The following is a 14,662-nucleotide window of genomic DNA, read 5'->3' as shown; positions in this document are numbered from 1 at the left end:
GTCTGGTTTCGCCATTTCTTGTGGCTGGCTGAATTTCTCAGCCCAGTCCTGGCCCCTGCTTTGAAAGTCCTGTATCATGAACTGGGAGTGAAACACGTTCTGATCATGCTCCAGTGGCTCTGTGCTGTGAGGTCTGTCAGGAAGCTTAGATGAGATCACCTGTTCAGCAATATTCATAATCATTACCATGCCCACCTTTTCATCTGAGTTGCTTACGCAGATCTACCTAGAGGGATGGCTACTGCAGTATCTCTCACTGCATGCATCTCTCCATGTCACTGTATCTGTCCTTACAAAACCTCTGCAAAATAATGTGCTGCTACCTGTATAGAAACCAGTGCTTCTGATTTTTACCTGTGGTTTTTACCTGCGGCTTTACCTGTAGACTCTCAAATTCACAAAAGTATTTAGTTATTTGTGTTTGATCTGGAACCACCATACCATTTTTTTGAAGAACCATGAATAACTCAAGCCTAATGAAATTAGTTTAAAAAAAATTTAAGGCAAGACCAAAATCTGTTTCTGGGGGAGGTGGTAGAGTGTCTTTATTTTATTTATGTTTCTTAAGTTATTGTACTTTTGGACATTTCTCTGTAACCACAAGCTGTCCAGCTGATACTGGTGTTAGGACAATTCATGGTAGTTTGGTGTTGTGTACCTTCAGACTTTGCTGTCTACTTGGAGTGAGTGGTATTGCTGTGGGCCAGCTGTACGTGCTCTTGACTTCGATTTTTGTCTAGCAAGTATGAAAGGTTGACTTACAGTAGTGCCTGGAAAGGGACACAAAGCTCACGGAAGTGTTTACACCAGGTATTTGATATGCATTGAATGGTATTGCATAGCTATTTCCTCTAGAATTCTGTCTGAATGCTTTTGTACATCATGAGATATGTATGTGATGTTAAAAGGATGTTATTTAGGTGGAAAAGTTAAGCCCTCACTGTTAAGGAATTGACAGATTTACAGTTGCTCATGCCATCTTGATTTTACCCACACATGTGTCCCTCTTATGCAGCGAATGAGGCAGATGTCCTGTGGAAAAAATGATCCGTGACCATGTCATTGCATTACAGAGCAGTTGTCCAGCACACTCCTGGTGTGGCTCGCTGGTATGCAGTAATTCTGGGTCTGTTTTTAAAAAGCAAAAAACAAGAGCAAACCATGCTCTTCGTTGCTGTGTCAGCTTCCCCATGCCCATGTAGTCTCAGTAGCACAGCTTGAAATGTGACCCTTCAGCATTGCAACCCAGACTCCTACCATCTGAATTTCAGGGCTGTTGCTCCCTGCTGGCAGCTGGAGATGGATTTTACCTCACTGTAAAAACATGAAAGAGGGAAGATGGATACACAGATCTGAGCTAGAACTAAACAATACATTCTTTCTCATCTCTTGTTGTTTAAACACCAGTCACTTGTAGATTAGTTGAGCAGTGATTAGCCCACAAGTTTTTGGAGGTGTTTTTTAATGTGACGCAGAGTACGGTTTGCCAGTGCCACTGAAATTGCCAGCTTCATGCTTCAGAAAATAGCTGATGTTTGGTCTTGGCTGAGCAAACGAAGATGTTTCTGAACTGACTTCAGCAATCTTTCTGTAAGCCGGCAGTTGGCTCGCGACAGATGAAGCTGAGTAATCAGAAGTTTATGGCTGAAACTGGAGCCCTGCACCTGAAGCTTGCCATGGACAGGAGTTTCTGTTTCATTTGGAGGTGTAAGGAAGGATCTCAGAGTTTAATAATTTTGTATCTTTTGTTCAGAACCTGATCAACTGCTGGGCATTGTGAAACAGTCCATTAAAGCAGATGGCCTTTAAAGGTTGCTCCATGTGTCTGTGTTTATTGACCTTTCCTGGGAACATTTTTTTTTCCTGTGGCAGCCTGGGCATTCCAGCTTTAAAGTTTTCTGGTGATTTGCTCCAAGAACAAGTCATAGTCTTTTAATCCTAATGAGGAAAGCACCTTAATGCTCAGTTTCATTAGGGACTGGTTTCTTTTTGCTGAAATATCTGAGCTTTGCAGAACTTCAGACATATTCAAGATTTTTTTCTCTTCCACTTTCTAAAAGCAATTGACGCTTTTCTACTTTTGTGATGCTAATTTCAAAATCCCCGATCAGAATTTCTTATTGTGTCCTTTGCTCCTTTGTGAAGTTGCTCACAGTTTATGATACTGTTATCATAAACTACATAATGTAACTGTAATCTGCTGCCTCGTTCTGCATACAAACTATGTGTAGCAGTCACAGGGATTGTGATGAAGGGCCACCAGCTCCATACAGCAGACACGAGGGCGTTCACTTAGAGAAGTCTGCTTCACAGTTTCTGCTTTTCAGAGACCGTCCTCTGGAGTTTGAGTCATGATTTTGATGGTTTTCTCTTGAAGAACTGGGTGTTTTGCATGGTCCTGATACTGCACAATAGCTTTAAAGTAAAGGAAGGGAGAGGACAAAAAAATCTAGATCATATTCTCTGTGAAAATTAAGCAGCTGACCAGTTTTGCAGTCCATCCTCTCTGTTTATGAATGCATTTGTTGTATATGCTAAATAAAAATCTCACAGTGCAAATAACTGCTTCTGTTACTGTTGAGTATGAATTCCTTTTTCATAACAGGAAGAATCTGAGAGCCTCTCATTTATGTTGAGCCTTTCTTCTTCCAGTCTGAGGACACAGATTAGAGTAAAACTTCACACATGCACTTAGACTAAGGCAAATGGCACTAAAATAATGGAATCATGGAATCATAGAATAATTTGGGTTGGAATGGACCTTTAGAGGTCACTTAGTCCACATCCCCTGCAACAAGCAGGGACATCTTCAACTAGATCAGGTTGTTCAAAGCCCCATCCAACCTGGCCTTGAATGTTTCCAGGGATGGGGCATCTACCACCTCACTGGGCAACTTGTTCCAGTGTTTCACCACCTTCTTAAAAAGAAGTTTCTTTATTATATCCAGTCTGAATCTACCCTCTTTTAGTTTAAAACCATTACCCCTCATCCTATCACAACAGGCCCTGCTAAAAGGTCTCTCTCCATCTTTCTTATAAGCCCCCTTTAAGTACTGGAAGGTTGCTATAAGGTCCCCCCAGAGCCTTCTCTTCTCCAGGCTGAACAACTCCAACTCTCTCAGCCTGTCTTCCTAAGAGAGGTGGTGCTCCAGCCCTCTCACTGTTTCTGTGGGCCTTTTCTGGACTTTCTCCAACAAGTTCATGTCTTTCCTGTACTGAGAAAACTAACAATTACTAGGTTCAGAATAAAGGAGCTATAAAAAGCTGCCAAACTTAGATGAGCTGAAAGAAAAGCTTTATTTCTAAAGCTACACAAAGGGAATGACATAAGCTGTGACTGATGAGGTGTGTCTGAAAGGTTGACAGTTATCAGGCAAATGGCATTTCACTCCTCTTGTCAGTGATGATGGAGCCCAGCTCAGCATTACAAGCTACAGAAGCTGATCTACTTTTTCTTGGAAGTGTGGTTTCCTCCTTTTTAGGAGGAAAAATATGAAACAAAAATATTTTGATTCTTTGAAAATACATGTTTTACATGGAACAGCTATCTATGTATTCCTACTCTTAGAGCCAGTAATGGGAGGGATTAGTCTTAAGTCAGTATTTTCCTTCATTTTTTCTGTCTGACTTGTAAGTTCCTGGCTCCTTTTTTGCATCACGGAGATGAGCTTACAAAGCAGTTGTGATGCCTTTTGCCATTATGAATCTGCCAAACTTCTTCCAAAAATAGGAAATTATGCAGTACAGTCATCTTTGCTCCTTACTTTGGAGTTTATACTGGAAGATCTGGACTTTGAGGCTGATCTCATGTCCAAAGACTAAAAATTCTGTTTGCAGCGGCAGAGCAGAACTGGGTATGTAGTCCATGGAAAGTGATTTGAGTATCTAAAGGAAGGCGTACTGCTCTTTATATGGGACAGTATTTGTGCCTGGTAATTTTTTTTTAAATAAGACCTAATCTGGTAAATAATACATTTCATGAAATTTAAAGTGAATGAAACTTTGAGTGAAATCCAACGAAATTTTAAAAGAAAGAAAAGAAAAAAGAAAGAAAAAGATATAACAAATATACATGGGGGGGAGAAATAAACCCATTTCGACTGTAAGAAGGATTATGTACTATAATGGTTATTTGTACACACAGAAATAAATGCCAAGGCTTAGGTTCTGTTTAGCTGTTTAGGGCAACAGAGCTAATCTATGAATAATGAACCAGCATATCAAACTAGTGGGTTGTCCTAACATCTATCATTGAACCCTACCCGAGATATTTGGAAGCAGAACATTAAAAATGAATGTCATCTGGCAGCAGCCAGATCACTACCAGAGTTAAAATAGCTCTGGACATGTAGTTCATGGTGTGTGATATACAAGTGGTGCATATCCGTTTACTGGGGGTGTTGTAGTGGGGAGGTTGTTTGAGCTAATGACTGTGCATCACATACTTCAGCACTCAGCTCTTGGGTCACAGATAAAAGAAACTACATTAGAAATATATTAATTTATATTTATGATTACTGTTATGAGATATGCAGGATTTAGTTGTTCACGTTGCTAGTTATTGTCTGAATGTCATAGCAGGCATAAGAAAAGCGTATTGTTTGAGTGAGGTCACTTACCCCTTTCTTTCTTTGGTGGTGGTGTGTGGTAGGTTGAGATGTGTATTATACTTTGCATTTGAAACCTGTTCGTTTGCATTTGTACGTTATGCCATAATGATTTAAAAAGTTTCTCCTCCAGACAAAAGCATGTTTTGCCTGAGGTTTGTAGAATTAAAAAAGGTAGCTTTTAAGTCTCTGATACTGTTCTTTTTACTGAGTTGCCTTAGCGGTAACCACTGTAAGTCAGTGAACCCTCTTACAAAGAATTGCAGCAGGAGGCCTCAGAGTTGCAGAAGTAATAAAATATGATCTATTGAAATGGAAATGAAGAGAACAATCTTACAGTCTGGAAAACTCGCTTGATAACAAAAGACTGGTTTTATTTTTGTTATTATCTCAGGCTCATTTTTTATCTAATCACATCTGATTCTTTCAGTTATTTGTTGTCTTTTGTCTATTCACTATAATTTCAGTGATATTTTATCAGTGTCCTACATCTGATGTAGTTTCAGACATCTGACTCCTGTTTGCCTTTTTGCATCTTTCTTTGTCAGGTGTAATCTAATCTTCTAATAACGACTTTGAATTTATATTTATTTGATATTATCTGCCTAGCCTTTATCAATTTTCCCTTCTTACTGAATTTGTAGATTTTGATGAAAAACTTTTTTAGATTTATTTCACAAGAGTGACCAGGAGTTCCAGGCATGAAATAAGCCTCCACCGTTGAACAGACTGTACCTATGTTAACAAAATTATCTCTTTAACTTTTCAGCTATTTCCATGTCACATAAGATGCACAGAATAGAAGGCAAATGATGGTTTGAATTCTCACTCACATTCAGAAAGCCTTGCTGATTGATTTTAACTTGCATCAAGCAGCACATCACCGAAAAAACTGAAATGCTTTTAACAGTTCAGCATTGCTGACTTTTTAATCCTCATTCGTGCAGAAGTGCTATACTTGTGCAACACTGGAGGGAGAGAAAACCAGCAAAACTTAATTTGCAAGTAAATCAAGTAGTTGTAATTGCATTTATAGGGGGAGCAAAGCTGTTTAGCAAGTAGGAGCATGTGCTATTTTGCAAATCACAACTTTGCTCTAAGGTGAGAAGAAAACCAATCACTATAAAAATATTCAGTTTATTCTTTGTTTCTTTGTATTACTGTTGCTTGTAACATCTGTAATGATGAAAGAGGATTCCTCTCTGGGAGATTATGCATGAACAAAGAACCAAACTGCAATTCTTTCTTCAAAGAGCTTTCGCTCTCACGTTTTTTGCTTCCTGTTCTTTATTTCTACCCATGTTTTTGCCATAATTTAGGATATTCTGACTTGTAATGCATTTATGGAAAAAGAGTTAAAAATATTTGTCTGACTTGCTATCTAGTTTCATGCTTCAAGCCCATGCCCTGAATGACAGCAAGGCTGTGCAGGTTAATGAATCTAGAGGCAAAGGTGAGGAAGATAAAGAAATTCCCCCCCCCCAAACAATTTTTGATTGACTTGGGCAATACAGTCCCACCCCCCATAACCCTCAAGTTACCAAAAAAGGCTTTGTTTTTAAAACCAAAAAGTTGCCAGAAGTTTGAAAGATCTTTTCTCATTAGCAGGATTTGATTCTTATGCATTTTAGCACTGTGCTCTGCCACCTTCTATTCCATCAAGTAAGCTAGCAGATGCTACCTTCAGAGGCAGCATAATCTGCTTTACATCCACAGACATTATCAAAGTCAGAGAAATTATTTTTTTTTTTATATTCTGTATTAGTAAACCCCTAATAAGTTACTGGGGCCAGGAAAAAAAGAAAGCATTTTTCAAGTCTGCTGTAACTAATAGCGACAAAAAAATTAATATAAAGTCTATTGTAATGGAAAAATATTGTTATCTAAATAGAGATAATATTCCTCATAATGGACTCCAAAGTCTTCTATCCTTTATCTGAGGGGATACTTCTGGATATTCCCCAAATGAAAACAGCATCTTCTGTGGTGACACATAATAACTATAGAAACAAATAACATCCACTGTGGTTAAATTAATGAAAGGCTTTTTTTCCGAAATGCTGTGGGATGTTATTTCTGTTTCAGAAACGAATTCTTGGCTATGTTTCTGATTTCCTCCCTTCCCCTTCTACTCTAAACAGTTGCTCAAATTCAGTGCCTCATAGATTAAAATGTACAACTCATGTAAAAGCTCAAGTAAATACTGAAGCTGTAGATTCCGTGTTTGCAATAGGATCAGGCAGAAGCGTGTAATTCCTGTGTTATTCCACTGTTCAAAGTTGCTCTGTGTTGCAGATTTGAAAACTGTATTAAAAAAAACCAACTTAAACCCCCCACACTCGGTCTTTTAATGTATATTTTATTGGCTGACACAGAATCAGTGTAATCTTTTCTAATGTTTTTCTGGTTCATTGCTAGGTCCATCAAAACAAACAAAAAGCCTTTCCACCTACTTTAAGTGAAGTTGGATCTAGTCACTCCATCTGACAGTTTTTCATGATGGTCACGTGTAATGAGCTTTACATCTTAATATGTTTGCCTTAAGAAAGTGCGCGGGAATAAGTATGACTTGAACTCCTATGTAGACAATAATGAAATAATCTATTTTGCTTTCTATTGAGAAATTTTGGGTAGTCAACACAGTGCCTGTATAGGGAGAAGATAGATGAAATGCATAGGTAAAGTCCTAAGTGTGTCTGAAAAGCCACTACTTTGTAAAAAAGCATAGGGAATGGAGAGTTATCACAGGTCACAAGTCTGTGTGTTTAGGTGAAGAAAATTACTGTCAAGTGTCAATATAAAATGGAATTTGATTGCTTTGGAATTAAGTGGTGCTGTTGTTCAGCTCCAACAAGTATATAGTGTTTTTTTCACTTCAAATTCCAGAAGACACATTTATTTATCAAAAGAAATGGATCATGATGATGAATTCTTCTTCTCACCAAGATCACAGAAATAAGAGATCTCTTTGGCTGCGTGTTGGTCAGTAGCACAGACCAGACTGACTTCACAGCCCGCCTTGATACTGCTGTGCAGGAGCAGCTTTGGTACCATCTAGAGATGGAAGTGCCAGAGTGTCCTCTAGATCAGCTTTGGCAGCCGGAAGTCAATTCAAGCTCTGGGATAAAATTTTTTGGTTTTATGGGGCTGAGACAGAAGCACACCAGGCTCCAGTCTGCTTGCAGCAGCTACCATTTAAAGCATGGCCTTAATTTACATATGTTAATCCTGTTGCTCCAACATCATATCATCTTCCTCTGAATATAAAATTTGATTACTGTTTGCTGATTCCATAGTGCTAAGTTCCACCGTGCCCACTGCAGTTGTTGCAAAGCACCCAAAGCCAAGTTACTCAGCTTTTACTAAGGCACACAAAGGTTTGCAACGTAGCATGTTTTGAACACCTTCAGGTCTGAGCATCTTTGTGTCTCTTCTGGATTTTAAAACCACCTGTTAAGCTTTTGTGATGGTGAAGTGATTTCTCTGCCATTCTTCCTATATTTTGTAAAGTTTCTATTTCTTGTAAAGATCTTTCATTCTTTAATTTTCTGTTTTCTTTAGGGAACAGCAATATTACAGTCTGGAGTCTTACCAGCTATACCAGGTAGGAGCCATTTAGTTATTTGCTTTGTTAAAGAATAATGTTTAAGTCCCAAATTATGATGAGAGAAACAGATCTGTGGAAGCAGAACTAAAGACTATATTGAGAAGTATCCTATTTGTGGTCAGTTTTACTGCTGGAATTCATGACGGACAACTGTGAAATACATTGTAATGTGTAATATCTTTGGTTTCAGAGATTAATATGTTTGTTTTTCTGTTACTTTTGTAATCTAAAGAGGTTCAAAATTGTTGGTTTCCATATAAATTTTTTTAGTGTTTTTTTCTACTTACATAATCGATGAGAGAAAAGAAAATGTTCTTTTTAGGCTATATTAACACTAAGGGGAAAACTTGATTTATATGTTCAGTGTGTATACCCAGTTTTTAAAATAGCATACCAGAGCCAACATGGAGATGCTTCTCTTACGTCAGTGGAACTACTGTTTGACCAACAAAATTGGTCAAGGGAGGAAGCTGAGTATCTGGCCTGGCAAGCTTATTTAGGCAAAGGTAACGTGGTGACTATCTTTGCACTGTAAATCTGTCTATCAGTAGAACATGTTGGCCATCTGGTTTTCTCTGTTGTAGCTGAACTGGTCTGGGACCTTTTGTATCATCATTTTATTTCAAAGATGGTAGTTTGTAAGCTGTTGGTTTTGTGTACTGTCTCCATCTTATTACTTTGAGAGATCTGTCCAAAGAAGTTTTTTTGTATCTTAAACATCTTTATATTCCTGAAACTGCTTACCTGATAATTCAGCAGATCCATTAAATTTCTCAGATTCCTGCTTCCAATAGAAATAGAACAGCTCTTTGTTCTTGGGTCTCTTTATTACTTTTAAAAGCCCTGGCAAATGCATAAAGAAGTAAATCTGGTTGATACCTGTGTGAACAAATCCAGTAAGATACCCAAGATCAGGAGGAGCCTCTGGAGAAGGTCACAAGTACCTCAGTTCCTTTGTCTGTCTTAGCCGGAGGTAATCCAGAAGCATCCAGCAGATCTTGTTCCTAGTTATTCCGCTTGAGTCAGTGGAATTACTCTTGATTTATAGAGGTGTCAGTAGAAGCACAAATTGGATCATTAACTCTAATTTTATCTTTCCTTCTGGTACTCGGGTTTCTAGTCTTCCAATCAACGCAAGGAAAACAGAGTAGTTATGATTAAAGTGTGTGTAAATGCAGGGGAACTTGGGTCTACAGCTGTGTATGGTGGGCACAATATTATTTCTGCATTAATTTCAGTGGCAAATTAATTGTGGATGCAAACAATATATGATAAAAACTTAATCTCAGTGTATTCATGCAGATGAAGGAATTAGCTGTTTTGTTTAAAAATATTAAGTGAATTAGATGTGTGGAAATAAAGGACAGATTTTTAGATCAGCAGAAAGGGAAGATACAAGAGTGCAGAAATTTGAGTGGGTGGGTTTTAATGTCTGGTACACTGCAAAAACGTTGTTTAAGAAAAGCAGCATCTAATGCCAGTGACTGAAGTTTTTAGCTATCTTTGTGAGGTTTCAGCTCTCAAATATTCTCATTGTATACCTATAGAACTTTATTCTTCCATACCACACTATTTTTCATAATACAAGAGAAATACTTATGTTCTCTGTCTTATTGTCACATTTTTATTATCCTCAGTTAATAATAATAAAGTATTGTCTTTTATATATGTGAACATTTCAAGTATAATTGAACTTTGCCTTGCAAAGCTTTCAAAATAGTACTGTAGCCTTTGAATGTATTGCTTCCACCATCTTTAATCCAAGCAATTGACTGAAGGTCCCTGGGTGCTGAGCAATCATTAAAAGAGTTCTGTTGGGCTGAAGGAACAGCTCTAGAACTTTTCTCTGTTTCTCTATTATGATTTTTAATGCATTGTTGAAGATAACATGAGGGCACACTAATCTGGGGTAACTGCTTTCAAAACCTGTCTTCAGCATGCACATGGCAAGATACCTCTACGAACATGAATGATTGTACAATGATCCAGTTCATAGTTAAACTGTTTGCTGGTGTAGCAGTCCACTTAGTCATAATCCTTTCTGTGATAAAACAGAAATGTGTTTGTATTGTATTTGCATTCAAATACATGGCACAAATACAAACCCACTCCCAGTGCTACAGGTGCCCACATGTTCTGTACAATATTTTTGCTCTTTAATGCCTCCGTTCTGCAGCAAGAAATGGAGTTAAAGAGGCAGAATCAAGTGTTTAAATATTTTTCAGTTTATTGGTAGTGAATGTGGATGATATTCTTTTTCTACTTTCAGTTATGTATGCTGAGTAATAGACTTGGCACCTTCAGAAAAATGTGTCTAATGTTAATGGCAAGTGTTTGTGAATGTGGAAACAATTCCGAATTGTATTATTAGATGGAAAAAAAACAAGTTGGGGTGAATCATTTGAATCTGGTTTAAATAATTTGGTTGCCTTTGTTATAAATAACTTTGTAAAGATTGATTAGAGAGACTGAATTAGATTGCCTGCATTTGTAGGAGGAAAAGTGTTCCCATTGTTATCATTGCTTTGTACTACAGAGCAAGGTAAGGGATTCTTGGAGTTGTGTGATGTGGCAATGCCTGCTCTTAAGTATAATAGACTGCATTTATGATTATTATGGGCCTTAAAATACCACGATGGGATAGAGGTTCAAAAATGTGATTCAGATTTCCTGATTTCTGAGACTGTGCTGGATTTAGTACTTCTGGTCTAAGAAGTTCTCACGGGAGCTATACAGAATTTCTCATGAATGCTTAAGTAATTGTGTGGCATGATCTAGTGGATGCAATTTCAGAGATATGTATGTAGGTCATTTCCTCAGAAGCTGCTTATGTTTTGAATTAGGGGATCAGGAATGAGATGCACATTCGGTGTTGAGGGGCGGCACCAAAAGACAGTGCGTTCCTTCACAGAATGGGGAGCTAAAGAGCTGGTCATTATCTTGTTTGTCTTTCTGATACTATAAATCAAAGTCCTGTAGGAAAAACAGGGCTGAAGGGGTTGTTGAGCTCAAGCCTCTGCCTTGAGGTTAGCACGTACTTCTGTATGTATGAAACGTATTTGTTTAGCATGTTCTGCAATGAGAATCCTTAATCCACCTTATATCATCCAAAGTCCTTTGCTATTCCTACATTTAGAATGTATTTCCTAACAGTTGTGGTGTTTCTCACTGCGATTTAGGCCTGTTATGTAAATCTTGTGCTCCTTTCTAGTTCATTGCAACAGCTTAGATAGGAACATCCAGCTCTAACTTATGTCTTCATGTTCTCCTTCAAAAGAATGGAATTTTTTCAATTGAGTAGAACTCCGTCACACCTCTCCTTTTTTTTTTTTTGAATGGTGTTTAAGCCATGAAGTTGTTTTTTCGGGGGAAATGCTACTATTTCTGCCCTTAGTTGCCAGCCCTTTCAGGTGAACTGAGCAGTCTGAATCCCAAGACTCTTATTTAGAGAAGGTAAGTTGAGAGCTGGAATGGGTTTGCAGAAGTACTTAGGGACCCTCTGCAATCGCTGGAGAAGGCATTTCATGCAGGCTTTGTGCACCACATTTTAGAAACTTTTGTCCATTCCCATTAGCCACAGGGAAGCTGATTATCTAGGCATTTTCAGGAGCCAGACCCAATCTTGGGCATTTCAACACTCAAATTAAACTTATTTCTGTTCTTTTCTGTCTGTACAGTTCCATTTTTTTTTCCATATTCCACAGGAGCAAACTCATCAGCATTGCAACTGACACTCTTGCTACCTGACAGCCTCTTTGCTTGTAATATCAAACCTACACAATGCTTGATGGGAAATATTCTGAGAGGGTGAGTTAAGGAATAAACATAAAACAGTGCTGTGGGTTGGAATTCAGCTGAAATGTCAGCTGAATGCTGATTATCAACACTGTATCTCTATTAAATTGTTCTTAGGTAGATAGGGCGTCAAGGTAGGGAGATAAAAAGAAAGAATAAAATTAAGTTTATAACAGGTGATGGGTGCTGAAAATGAACTCAGCTGTCTGACAGTTTAGCTTTTATGGTGGAAAAATAGGCTTTCTTGCATGCATTTTTAAAGTTTTTATTGCAAACCTATGCAGCCTGATTCTTCTGTTCCAAGCTTAGGAGTAAGCTTTCAAGGAATTAATTGAGAGCAGTGAGAAAGAAGAATCTGGGCCATACTATGTTGGTGGTTGTTGCTTAGGTTGAAAAAAATTTATAATTCACAACTTTTGTTTTTCAGGAAATGTGTTGTCAGCTCTTTTGATGTAGGAAGACAAAGTACACTGTGCTACTTTTCCTGAGCCAATAAAGGACTGCGTGCTGAACAGTGTCCACCATACATGTCATACCTCATAGGGTTAAACACTGTAATAGGAGAGCATTATTATAATGAGAAACTGATTAATACAACTCTGCCATAATATGACATGCTCTGTCTTGATTGTGCTTTGTTTTATAAGTGCACTCAAAATAATTCTGTAGGGTAAAAAAACCAAGAGCTCAGAGAAAGTGGTTTAAGTAAGCTGATTAAAATAGGGATTACATTTACAGGCTAAACTCTGAATTACAAAGGTCTTGACGTGAAAGGGGGAAAAAAAGTCACTGCAGTGAAACGACGTACTAGTGAATGATCCAAATGCTGCTACTTCATCCTCTGGGCTGAGTCCAACAGGTTTCTGTTTCCTGTTTTGGGAGTGACAGAAGGTGGTAGGTCCATGCTACAGTGACCCTCTAGTCCTGCCTTTTCTGTATTTCTGATTTGCTTCCCCATGCCTTCTCTGACACTGAAATTATATATCCTAACCTTCTAGAACACGAAGGTGAGGAACCGTATTTGCAAACATAGTGATTATTTCAGCTTTTTATTTTCCTATTAAGGAAACACATTATGTGACCTTTGTTCTTGGCCAATGCAGATCCTGAGCTTCAAATGCATCAGTATTTTTGGACTAAGTATCTGTAAAGCATCTTTGAAGGTGTAATTTCCAAAGAAACATTCAGTTCCCTGGTATGGGAAAATTGTAATGATTCTAGCTTAACACTTTTGCCTTTTAAAGGATGGGAGGCTGGTCTGGAGTGGCCCTACAGCATGGGAAGATGAATAATAGCTAGAGAGAGGCATATCCTCTGTGAATCTTTTGGACACACTAATCACTTTGAAAATTGAAGAGTAACAAACGTAGGGAAGTTCTGTAGGGCAATTATACATCACCAGGAAGTCTTTTATTACATTTACATGAAGAAACCTTCTGGTGTACTTGTCGTATTTCTCCTGTCAATCGGTACCTCTAGGCTTTGGGTGCTCCTTTAAGCAAAGTATTTGTTTTCAAAGGAGGAGATGGAAATGTTGCTTGGCTGAGCAGATCAAAGTACTTTGTATAGAGGTAGTTATAATTCAATAAGAAGCAAGAATTTATCATGGAACATTGTGTTTTCTTCTGTCCTGACTCTTTGTCAGCAAATTTAATAGCCCAGACCTGCAGAGTTTGTGACCTGCTCCGTGAAGGCAAAGTAGAGGCTGGGCAGTACGAAGTGACCACCTGGTAAGTGCAGTGTAGTGTTCATGTGTCTACTCACTGGCCATGTGACAGGATCTGAAAATGTAAACTGTCTGGGCTCTGTTTATAGCATGTATTCCAGCTTCCCTCTCATTTGTTAAGTTTTTTATACGGCTCTTTCTTGTAGCACACGTGCTGTAAACTGCTTATTTTGAAGAGTGGACATTAAAGAAATTACTATGAAGTTAGAAAAATGTTTCAAATAGTGGTTGTCTTCATTGAGCTACATCAGGCATTTGAGTTTGAGGAACGCAAAATGTTTTTCAGCATATTTTCATTTTGTCACATTTTGAACATCTTCTTCCTCTTACACACTGAGGAAAGCAAAACAGGAACAACTCTTGATGAGCTACTCAGTTTTAACAGAGTTGAGCGAGTCAGCCACACAGCATTGGATGGCAAACGAAACGGAAAAAAATTATTCTTAACAACCCCTTGTAAGATGAAAAGAAAGATGGGAGGGAGCATCTGTCTCCTGCTGGATGCTTTGTATGTACAGAAATTTATCTTGCTAACTTGCTTTTTCCATTCCTGCAAGTGTTATCCTAGGATTCATAAACAAGAAACAAACCAGTTTATATGGTAGCTGTAAAAAAGAAGGAAGAAAATATCTAGGTCAGTCTCTGTTGATGTGTGTTTATGTGATACAGCTCAAAACTTCAGAAAAAATTCCATGAGAGATTTGACTATGTAAATATTTGTTAGTTGCCAGATTTGAAAATGAAGAAAATGCGACATGTCAAATCCTGAAGCATCAACATAGTGCTTTTAAATGAGCTCCAAATGTGAAAACTTCAACTTGACCATAAATGGACAATCTTACTGTTTTAAATCTCTTGTCCTGTCCTGTGTGTTTTTCACAAATCCCAAAAATGTTGCCTGAAAATTCACATTTCCTCTGGAATGAT

At 38.1% G+C, this 14,662-nt stretch overlaps 1 protein-coding gene across 1 annotated transcript in view; it reads left to right on the top strand.

The window, feature by feature from the left end:
- The window catches only part of LOC104538005 (protein Dok-7-like), a gene marked incomplete at its 5' end in the record, with an annotated part of 37,331 nt that overhangs the window by 15,038 nt on the left and 7,631 nt on the right, over positions 1–14,662 (top strand). Inside the window, one exon of the mRNA XM_010181040.1 lies at positions 8,169–8,211. Within this exon, the coding sequence (XP_010179342.1) occupies positions 8,169–8,211 (43 nt within the window). The remainder of the gene's footprint in view (positions 1–8,168; positions 8,212–14,662) is intronic.

This window comes from Mesitornis unicolor, unplaced genomic scaffold, assembly GCF_000695765.1.
Source record: "Mesitornis unicolor isolate BGI_N332 unplaced genomic scaffold, ASM69576v1 scaffold28693, whole genome shotgun sequence".
Taxonomy (NCBI): Eukaryota; Metazoa; Chordata; class Aves; order Mesitornithiformes; family Mesitornithidae; genus Mesitornis; species Mesitornis unicolor.
This window is presented reverse-complemented; position numbering and strand designations above follow the sequence as displayed.